Here is a 10,662-nt window from a genome sequence, read left to right on the forward strand (position 1 = left end):
GGTGTTCAAGACCCTATCAATAAAGAGGAATTTAAGACAGGTCCTTCAGTCAGATTTTTCATTTCCAGCTGCACCATTACCATCGACGGGAGGGTCACTACCATCTCAGATCGCAGTAACGGTTAAAGTACTGTTATAACAAAGGTTAGTAGATGACACGGTTGAACAACAATCACTTCGTGCATAATTTATGCTAATTTGCTCCCCAAAAACTAATTTCATCTTTAATTACTCTTTATTAATCTCTTTACAATTACAAAACTCTTGACCTCACTGCCTAATATTACACTGGACGTGTCTGTCTGTAATTTTGAGCAACTCGAGTCAAAATCGTAGACCAAAACTTCAACATAGTAGCAAGAAGTGATATCTAGTTTATTAGGGAGAAGGTTTAATAAATTCGCCTGCACATTTCCAGCTCTTTATCTCCAGTCCAAACGTATAGTAGGTACCCCGGAGTTAATCCCCCCCCCCCGCCGCCTCTAAATTACAACTAGCCAGCATCTCATTGGTTCTTGAAAACTCCTCATGTCAGCGCGACGCGAATGAGTACGAAAATTACTTGTATTTTCCGACTGAGGAGAGGCCGCGAAATAGCCCGGGGCCTCCTTTTACGTCCCCCCCCCCTTGTATTTTGAAAGGGGGACTGGGACTATGGCGCGCGAATACTTAGTTAGGCATCTTATACCTTCTCCCTAATAAACTATAGATATCACTTCTTGATAGTAGAATATCTCAACCACGTCATCTACCACCAAGTACCAAAGTGTTAAACCAATATAAAGAAAACCTTGAATAATTTCGTGGGCTTTTAGTCAAAGTTTCAAAGAAATGTTTTAGGAAAAAAAAAGAATCTGTATCATTTTGAAAGTGAATTTCGAAGTGAGCGGTGGTAGTCGGACCCACGGGCATCTTGACACGTCAAGGAAGGTCCTTTGTCGTTGGTTTAACAGCTAGTTATCTAAATCTAAGAGTTCATAAAATACAGTTATTTAAAGTTAACAACCTCTGAGATTACTAACTTTTGTTTACAATTTAATAAAAAGGTATTATAATTCTGAGAATTTCTACGGTAGATAAGATCCGATAAAGAGAAATTTAATTGGTTTTTTTGAATTGGATAAACAGTTTTGTTCCGTTTTGCCACTGAAATTCCAGTTAATTCTGGAAAAATACTCATTTTATTATCTTATTGTCGCGCCGATAATAAATATTTTAATTGGTGTTAACTCTTTGATTTATTATAATTTTACGATCTCGCTCAGTGTTTTATGAAATTTGGGATAAGATGCGTTTATCAAAGACGGATGATTTGAACGAGGAGTCCGGGGAAAATTATCAAAGCAATCAAGTTTTATTCGGATTCCAGAATTATAAAGAAATGACCAACGATAAAGGTAAGATCATTATAATTAATTCTTATTTTTGACCTTAATTGCTTTTCTTTCTTTAATTGTTTATAAGTTAATGGTAAATTTTGAGGCATCTAATATAATTTATACAGAGTGTTTCTGAAATTAATGTTTGTCGGAAATGAAGGGCGGTGTTCTTAGGGAAATAAATTTTGAGTCGAAAAGTTCTATGACCGATTTTGCCCTAAGGGCCACTGTTTTCGAGTTAAGGTTGGAGTGTTTTAATGATGACCCCTTAAATTTAATTAAAAAACTGATTAAGACAATCATTTCTATTTTAATTAAGGGGTCATTCCTGAAACACTCCAATCTTAACTCGGAAACGGTGGCTCTTAGAACTTACATTTTCGACTTAAAATCGTCCATAGAAAATCCCCCCTAATTTCGACTCTCTGAAACTTATTTATAACAATTTAAATGAAATTAACGAAAGTGTTGTGGTAATTAAATTATGTTTATGATTTTAATATTACTTATTAAACTAAATCTATAACTAATTTGTAAACTTGAAAAAGGTGCAGTTTTACTTCAAGTTACGGAGGTTAAATTTTTAACGGGATTACGATCCTGTTAGGTCCTTGTTACGTTTGGATGACTTCGTAGAATCATATATATATAGATTTTATACGAAAAAAAATATAATTTGAATTATAAAATCGCGGCACGATAACGTAACGCTGCTACGTTTCGGTATTTGGCATTGAGATTCACTCAGGTAGTGAGTGATAATTACCTTGAAATAAAAATCAAAATCGCCTTGGGCCCGAAAAAATTCATTACCCTTTAATAATATCAGGAAACCCGAACATTAGCTTAGAACTACGTACATATCCAATGTCGCGAACAAGTTTATAATTACTAATTTTGGTAAATCATCTCCGGTATTACTAACGAGCTTCCCGTAATGGTTAAAATGTCTCGGAACTTTCAGTAACTTTTCTCGTTAGCCATTTCCAAAGACAGAAGAGGAGCTTAAGTCTCTAGCGTTACGAAGTATAAGCAGTGTCATACTTACGGAACATATCTTATCAACTTATGCTTTAATAGATCGTTAAAAATAGTTTACTAAATATCAGTCAAATAACCCCTAAGCAGGGCCCTATCTAGATAAAATGGTGCTCATGGCGACCAAATGTTTGACCTGGCGTCCACTAATATAACTGGGCAAAGGAACCAATTATGGCGCCCCTATAACCTATCACGGCGACCGTCTGCGCAACACTAGGCCTACAAAGCGTCTGTTTAACTTATTGGCATTTATAATTTGCTTATGAATAACTGTTAATCTTCGAATTTCTTTTATTAAATCGGGGAAACACCCTTTTGGTCCAAGGTTCCTAAAATAAACTCTATCTTTTTAAAAACGTATAGCTCGGGGTGTTCTTTAGAATTCGAAACACGTTCTCGATATTAATTTATTGAATAATGTGATGTATTACAATTATAACGGCCCGCCCAACAGCTTTCAATAAGATTCTATTTCGTTACATTATTATTATTATTATTATTGCTACTACTATCACGAAGGTTAGACTAGTCCCGTCTTTAGAAAGGTGCACGTGGTAACGTCATGCACGTGAATATTTAAAAGTAATCACGTTTTACAGGTTACTTTGATTTATCAGTAACACCAGAAATACATAGATTCCTTCTACTTGGAAACATAAACAGGAACAGGTCATTTGCTGGACGTTCCTGCTTGAATTAAAGGGGAGGTTGTGTAAAAATCCTCACCCCTGACGTCATGCATAATGTATTTGATCTTAGTAACCACGTCACATTGAGGTAGCTAGCGACTCCCGCGACCTATGGGCGCCGAATCCGAATATAAAAAAACTTGCTTTGTACTGTTTGTTGTCTACCAGGGATAGATTTAATTTGAGAAGTAGGAATGGAGAACAGAGTAATCTTGGCGCGCCTCAAAGTCCCGGACCCCCCTTCCACGGGACTGGGGGGGGGGTATGAAAGAAGAGGCGGGTCATAGCGACAGAGGTAAAAAGGAATTACGTATTTTTCGCCGTCGCCGTCAGCAACGTCATCAAAACATAGTTTAAGCGAGCAGCCAATAAGATAATTTAAACTTTTCGTTACGTGTTGGAGGGAGAGGCTCTATACTGGGTGGTCTAGGAGTCGGACTGAAGTAAATACTAACCGTTCCATTCTCCATTCCTACTTCTAATATTAAATCAATGCCCATGTCTACATTGACAGGATAGTTCCCAGTTCGTTAAAACAACCGAACAACGCCTGGAAGCTTAGCTAGTTAAGGTTATAATAGTAAATTATTTCGTTTGTCAACAGGAATCATTAATGTGGGCCACATCGGTGACTCTGGGAGTCTTCAAATCGGCATCGATGCCTCAAATGGCGCCATGCCCGTTAATAAATCCTCCAAGGTCACCGACGTGACTGATATCGTGGGATCCTTCGGGCTATGGCAAGGCTTAACCCTGGCCACGGTTATGTACATCGAAGTCATCGCCGCCGTTTATAACTACGCTAGTCCATTCTTGGCGCCCACCATCGCGTTCAACTGCGACGCGAACGCCACGCTCATTCAGAAATACGGTGAGGATTACGACGTATCCAAGTACGGGGACATTGTCAGAAGCGAGAAATGTGACGTAGTTCTAAGTGGCAATTCAACCGTGAAATGTACCCATTTTAACTACTCCCATACTTTGTACACCAGAACGGCCGTTGAAGAGGCAAGTAAATCTCAAAACCCCTATATTGTTATCAAAGGAGTCGTAAAATCAATCCAATGATACTACACGGGTGGTAGGTTCGAAGTACACGAGTGGGATGGTTCTACGGGAAATCTCTTTTGAGTCGAAAATGTTCTGTACTTCTATGACCTATTTTCCCCCCACAATGGATACCCCCTAACGCAAGTTATAATCATTGGAGTGTTTTATGGACGACCCCTTAAAGTTAAGTAAGAAACTGAAAAACAATTCTAATGTTTAGGGTACGTGTCTCATGTGGAAAAATGTCATAGAACGTTTTCGACTCAAAATTACCCATAGGATCATCCCACTGTCCTACCACCCTTTATTGGAACACCCTATATATATTTCCCCCACAACGAATCTTCCTTGTGAATTAACGACTACTTATTTTAACAGTGGGACTTGGTATGCGACCGTTCGTGGCTAGTCAGTTTTTCAAGTACCATGACGCTCTTCGGCGACTTAGTAGCTTCAGTTGTCCTCGGACATTTAGCTGATCAGTAAGTATATCGTTATAAGTACTTGTAAATAATAACTTGACACGACGATTTCTATATAGAATTGGACGCCGAAAAACCTTATGGGTTGCTCTATTCTTCACTGTAATTGCACCCCTGGTGACCCTCTTCTCGAAGAGCTACGTTCAATTCGTTATTGGAAGGTTTCTATGCGGGGCCGCTGGTTATGGTTTTATGATCGTTAGCTACGTCTTAAGTAAGTTCGGTAACAATTCCACCAAAGGGTTAATAGAGACGTATGTATCAAATTTGATGTAAAATTTGTCATTGAAGTGATGGAAATTGTTGGAGTGAAGGAAAGAGGTTACGTTGGAATCGCTGTCAAATTTGGTTACGCCCTAGGGGGCGTTTACGTCGGCCTCATTTCGTATTGGTTGAGAGATTGGTACAACATTCAGATTGCTTGCACTATCCCGACCATTATTCTACTTGTATTATGCGCGTAAGTTTCGTGGAATTTTGATATGCGCGTACCATCGAATGTACCGTTTTAGCAGACGGCACTGCGACCCCGCCCACTTTTTCTAAAATCAAATTTGAAGGCACTTACCGAAGTTGATTCGTTGTACTTATGTAGATTCATCCAAGAATCGCCACGTTGGCTACTCAGTGTCGGTAGACGACAAGAGGCCGAAGACGTGGTCAAAAGAGTGGCCAGATGGAACAAGGTCGATGTCGCCAATGACCTAAAGGATAAAATGGATCAATTAGAACGGATCATTAAAATGGTACGTGAGAGGGCTTGGGTCCAGTTTATCCCCTAAGTTTATTATTAGGTTAAGTATGATAGGCACTCAATGTTAATACCTTAATGAAGGCACGTTTACGACATTGTTACTTGCCAATTAAAATTTGCTTTGGTTGTTCGTTATTACGTTACTAATGAAACTAAGTTGAAACTGAGTTATTAAAAAGGGTTTTGAAATCTGCTTTTATAATAGGAGCAAGAAAAGGCGGGAAAATCTCACTTCTCAGTTTGGGATCTCGTGAAAACACCAAACATGAGGTGGAAAACATTGATACTCATTTACACGTGGTATGTCCATCGATTAAAACCATAGACCAAACTAATAAGAGTCGATAAATTATAAATCAATTTACTCTTCACCTTGAAATCTAAGGTGCGTTACGATCTTCATCTATTATGGGGTAACATTGAACACAGGCACATTTGGAAGCGACATGTTCTTTAGTTTCGTCATCGTATGTGCCATAGAGATTCCCGCTCAGGGATTAGCTCTGATTGGTGTGCAATGGTTCGGGTGCAAGAGAAGTCTCATAGTTCTCTTCTTCACTACCGGTGTCACGTGTTTTATTGCCACGTGTCTAGGAGTCAGTAAGTGATCTTACGCGACCTTGGTTCCAATTACCCCGGCCCTTTCAACGAAATAACCGCTTTTGTTGTATAGCTCCCCCTTGGGTCGCCACTTTACTTTTGACGTTTGTCAAACTGTTTGACGCTTCGTGCACCCATTTGACTTATAATTACTCCGCGGAGGTTTTTCCTACGACGGTTAGAAGTATCGGGATGGGAACCAGTAGTAGTTTCGCCCGAGTGGCCGCCATGGTTTCACCGTTCGTCAAAGAAATGGTATTACTAATAGCTAAGACCTAATTTTTGGGTTTAATTTAATCATTTGTCGCGTTGATTACAGGCGAGTTCTTATGGGATAGCGGCGCCATTTGGCTTATTCGGGGGATTGTGCATCGTTTGCAGCTTTATCTTGGGTTTCGAACCAAATACTTTTGGAAAAAAGTTACCCGAGACCCTCAAAGAGGGCGAAGTAATCCCATTGTAAGCCTTGCATTCTTCTAATTTCAATTGTCAAATCTAACCTATGACATTGCATAACGATTTCAAGTACATCCCTAACCCTAATTTGAAATCACTTAATTTTTTTCAAGGGTTCCAATGAAAGACTGGTGCAAGAGCAAGGCAACGAAAGTATTTCATCCGGGCCACGTAAACCAGGCGACGGAAACATCAGAATTTTAGCAAATTCAAAATTTAGCATAATCAAATCTTTTAACCTCATTTTCTTGTACAGTACATGTCTCTAGTTTTAAGATTTTAATACCAAAAAGAACACATTTCATAAAAATTAAAACTTCTCGATGCTTTGTAATTACCACGTTCAATATTAAAACTTCTAAACATCAAATGTGCGTTTCCATAAGTACATGAGTCATGACACGCCAGACTTGATCTTAAAGCATAGCCCACTTTCATTCAATCGCCCAAAAAGTGCGACTTTTGGATTATTGGTGGAAATGCGAAGGAACCCAAAATTAACATAAGGTCTATGGGAGGAAGTAGGTAATTTCATTGGACTAAGATTCTAAATCGGTAATTTACCATGGCAACGTACACGGTAATTTACCATGGCAACGTACACGGTAATTTGTCATGGTAATGTACACGGTAATTTACCATGGTAATGTACAGGATAATGTATATGATCGAAAAATAAATTCATTTTTTAAACTTCCATTTTTGACCCAAATCTGTGTGGTCAAAAATGAAAGTGTTTCTTTTTAAACATTTTAAGGACTTCTTAAAGATCGGTCGTCGTCCCCCCCCCCCCAAGTCTGCCTAGGCGAGTGGGCGGCTGGCGCATGCGCCAGTTTCAGCACGACAATTCTTAAGCCTAATTAATTCATTTCAAATGGAGTTCGCGGTGCACGTGCATGAAAATGATTATCGCTTGGCGCGTGAACAGTCGTGTAATCATTATTCGTGATCAATTAATGTTAATCAAATTAGTCGTAATTGAAGGCTTAAGATCCTGGAAATAATTGAATGCAATTCATGTAAGTTAGAAATAATATTTTCTTTAAATTTTGGTCAGTCCTTTTACTCGTAATTTATGACGCGTTTTAGGCTTTGATTCATTTATTATTATTATTATTAAACCAACAAAATATTCTTATTTCCCACACTGAACATAACATAACTGCTTAATCTCGTTATGAATCGTACAAAAACCGGCAATCCGCTTTGAGAAGCCCGGTTTTTTAGTCCTTGTTAGTTAGGTCTGAAAAAAGGCCATAGAAATTTCACCGCGTTTTCGGTCCCGTATGAGAAAATCGATAATTTCGATTTTTGTCAGCTTAATAATGTTGGTTGCCGTGATATGGCCGGGACGTGAACGGTAGTACCACCGCTTCCAAGACTGTTTTCCCCCCAACTGAGCGGCAAATAGGCGAGATTATTGGTAAATTAATACTTAATTATCTTCTATTTAACCTAATTCCTAACCCTAAATTAACCCTAACCTTGAATTATCTCTACGCAATAATGCAAAGTCGCGGGCGATACTTTCTATCCGTTATAATGGGCGGAGCAACGCTACGCTATATCTTTCAAATTAACGTTTTTTATAGTTAGGCCTAATTGGCTTTAAATAACTTTATGCATTGAGAGTTTTGCCATTAATTCGGGTTAAAACTAACGGGGGTTACGATGGAATAAATGTCTTTTCGGATTGAGATAAAATAGGCTTGGTTTTTTCACGCTTGCATTGTGTTATTGACGTTTAGGCCTTGGCAACTAACGGTTCTTTTTGTCTGAGAGTCCCGGAGACGGAGAATCTTTGGAGGGAACTTGAATGGATATTTTGTACAAGGCTTAGCTGGGATGGGTTGTTCTGCGGGACTCATGACGGAGAATTTAATATGACGGGATGGGAGATGCGTTTATTTAATTGTCGTCTGCTACTAAGTCTACTAGCATTTTTAACGTAGATTTTTGCTTGAAAATTGCCGATTTTTTTTGTTAAATGCAATAAGTAGGGCATAAATTTAAATTTTATAGATTTTGCATCGTGTTTTATGTAAAAAGCATTAGTTTGCGCACTTATATTTTAAATTATAACTATTTTTAAATGCTGTTTCAACAATAGTTGGTTTTCGGCAATTGCATGACATTTTTTGATGTTCCTTAATTAATATTATTTATCTTACTGATGGGTATTAATTAAAATAAGGCAGATTTACCGCGATAGCTATGGTTATTGCGTATAATTATTGCAGTTACAGGGTTGCCACTTGTTAGGGAAAAATCTTGAAAAGTCAGGGAATTTAAGATAGGCCTAAAAGCTAAGGGAATTTTTAGAATTTCAAGAAACTGTGGGAATACGATTTTAGTAGGGAAAATTTCTTTGGGGTGTTACTCAAATTACAATCAAGGTTTTACTTTTAATCATTGGTTAAAGTTAAAGTTCATTTAACATAACATTGTACATTAAAAGAACGGCATTTTTCTAAAAAATATAAAAGGAATTAAATATTCAAAAAAGAAATAAATGATCTCTTATTGGTTTAGTGGATGGCGTCTGCTAAATCGAACCTTTTACACGCGTGATCGAGTTGGCTATGTCCTCCCTTACCCCTCTCAGCCTGCGAGAATTACACCAATACCATGGATAAAGAATGCGCGTGAGGAAATTTGTTTTCACGCTATAGGATAGGCAACTCCCTATCTCGAACGACAGCTTATTCTCTATATACTCTGTTACAACATCGGTTGTCAGCACGCGCAAAGCTATATCTCTATGTAAGCTAGCTTTGTACGTGCTGCCAAGAGACAAAAAACTTCAGGATCTTCCGGATTTAAAATATCCGCGAGTTTTTTAGCTCGAGTGCACGGACCTCTAGGCCTTAGTTTCAGATACGTGTGAAATTGCCTACAAACTACGGCACGTATTTGAAACTAAGGCCTAGAGGTCCGTGCATGCACTCGAGCTAAAAAACTCGCGGATATTTTAAATCCTGAAGATCCTGAAGTTTTTCGTCTCTTTACAGCACGTACAAAGCTACGTTACATAAGAGACCTAGGTTTGCGCGTGCTGACAACCGATGTTGTAAACAGAGTATATACAGAATAGGCTGTCGTTCGAGATAGGGAGTTGCCTATCCTATAGCGTGAAAACAAATTTCCGCACGCGCATTCTTTATCCATCCCAATACCATAGGGATAAGAGGTTCGGTTTAGCAGACTACACTAAACCAATGGCAGATGGCGAGGCAGTAGTCCTTGATTATTTTTAAGACTAATTAAATGTACTAATTATCATATTGTAATTAGAGATCATTTATTTCATTTTAACATTTAATTCCTTTTATATTTTGAAAAATGCCGTTCTTTTAAGGTATAATTAGTTATGTTAAATGAACTTTTGCTTTAAAAGATCTTAATTAAGAGTTGACCAGTTGTTTATAACAAATATCCATTTTAACATTGACAAGGTCAGGGAAATAGTAAGGGAAATCCCTGAAAAGTTATTTATCCAAGGGAATTTGAATTGTGGCAACCCTGTTGTTAATTCCAATTCCAATTCCAATAATAACACGTTTTTCCCCCGTTGATGTGTTAACAGTTGGAAAATCTTAAGAACTGTTCTACCTCAAGACTGTTTTTTCACACGATACTCTATGCCTTAGTTTTACGTTAATCCAAGAAGACGAAGAAGAAATTAATTAAATTAATTAATTACGTTTAAAAATCTACAAAATTAAACAAATAAAAATAAAATAAGATCTTCGTCAAAAAATCTTACAAAAAAAAAAAAACACCGCAAAATTTAGGGAAACAAGAGTCAATTAACGCGCATTAAAAATTAAATAACACAAAACAACGTTTAGGTATTTTTAATTATCGTATATTAATTAGAAAGTAAACGATGTTTAATCTTGTAAATAAACAACTTCCTAGATATAGTTCATCCAAAAATCAGCCGCCATCTTGTCGTTAGACGTGTAAATAATTAAACAAACAAACCCAGACATCCGTAGTTAAACATTGAGTAAAATTCACGCATGTGTAATATTATTATGATTATTATTATATGTTAATGATATGTTAGTTTAAATAACCGCCATTTTAATTGACATTAATAATTATTTTAAATTAAATAACAAATACAACAAGAAGAACAACGCTATTAAAAAATCCATTTTTGAAAAATTGTGGATTTTTTTAGTCCGAGAGAAATTTGATAA

The 10,662-nt window shown here is 37.4% G+C and overlaps 2 protein-coding genes and 1 long non-coding RNA gene across 5 annotated transcripts; all 3 read left to right on the plus strand.

Annotated features, from left to right (window-relative positions):
- The first annotated feature begins 1,288 nt into the window (after positions 1-1,288).
- LOC149678067 (organic cation transporter protein-like) lies at positions 1,289-5,723 on the plus strand. Its single transcript, XM_089836983.1, has 7 exons — positions 1,289-1,397; positions 3,714-4,120; positions 4,541-4,644; positions 4,704-4,858; positions 4,936-5,093; positions 5,157-5,390; positions 5,604-5,723. Exons 1-7 carry the CDS (start codon positions 1,289-1,291, stop codon positions 5,721-5,723), a joined length of 1,287 nt encoding a protein of 428 aa, XP_089693109.1.
- A 60-nt stretch (positions 5,724-5,783) lies between these two features.
- Positions 5,784-6,824, plus strand: LOC149678068 (solute carrier family 22 member 13-like). Its single transcript, XM_089837064.1, has 4 exons — positions 5,784-5,998; positions 6,072-6,253; positions 6,318-6,457; positions 6,568-6,824. The coding sequence occupies exons 1-4, from the start codon at positions 5,845-5,847 to the stop codon at positions 6,656-6,658; spliced, it is 567 nt and encodes a 188-aa protein (XP_089693190.1). The 5' UTR covers positions 5,784-5,844; the 3' UTR covers positions 6,659-6,824.
- Positions 6,825-7,454: 630 nt separating this feature from the next.
- Positions 7,455-10,491, plus strand: LOC149678069 (uncharacterized). 3 transcript variants are annotated; one of them, XR_016366023.1, is made up of 3 exons: positions 7,455-7,473; positions 7,773-7,877; positions 10,041-10,491. It is a non-coding gene; the product is annotated as an uncharacterized LOC149678069 (long non-coding RNA). The 3 variants fall into 3 exon arrangements; XR_016366022.1 differs by having other exon boundaries at positions 7,459-7,473; positions 7,692-7,877; XR_016366021.1 differs by lacking the exon at positions 7,455-7,473 and having other exon boundaries at positions 7,495-7,877.
- Positions 10,492-10,662: the final 171 nt, after the last annotated feature.

The sequence above is a fragment of the Phalangium opilio genome, unplaced genomic scaffold (assembly GCF_054372755.1).
Source record: "Phalangium opilio isolate 3A_F unplaced genomic scaffold, DU_Popi_V2 ptg000042l_1, whole genome shotgun sequence".
Taxonomy (NCBI): domain Eukaryota; kingdom Metazoa; phylum Arthropoda; class Arachnida; order Opiliones; family Phalangiidae; genus Phalangium; species Phalangium opilio.

What these genes read in the sequence shown, in the direction of transcription:
- LOC149678068 (XM_089837064.1), top strand. Translation starts at nt 5,845, where the DNA reads ATGTTCTTTAGTTTCGTCATCGTATGTGCCATAGAGATTCCCGCTCAG. An exon ending in TGCCACGTGTCTAGGAGTCA is followed by an intron (nt 5,999 to 6,071) that starts GTAAGTGATCTT and finishes TTTGTTGTATAG; the next exon opens with CTCCCCCTTGGGTCGCCACT. An exon ending in GAGGGCGAAGTAATCCCATT is followed by an intron (nt 6,458 to 6,567) that starts GTAAGCCTTGCA and finishes ATTTTTTTCAAG; the next exon opens with GGTTCCAATGAAAGACTGGT.
- LOC149678067 (XM_089836983.1), top strand. Translation starts at nt 1,289, where the DNA reads ATGCGTTTATCAAAGACGGATGATTTGAACGAGGAGTCCGGGGAAAAT. An exon ending in CCAGAACGGCCGTTGAAGAG is followed by an intron (nt 4,121 to 4,540) that starts GCAAGTAAATCT and finishes TTATTTTAACAG; the next exon opens with TGGGACTTGGTATGCGACCG. An exon ending in TCCCGACCATTATTCTACTT is followed by an intron (nt 5,094 to 5,156) that starts GTATTATGCGCG and finishes GTACCGTTTTAG; the next exon opens with CAGACGGCACTGCGACCCCG.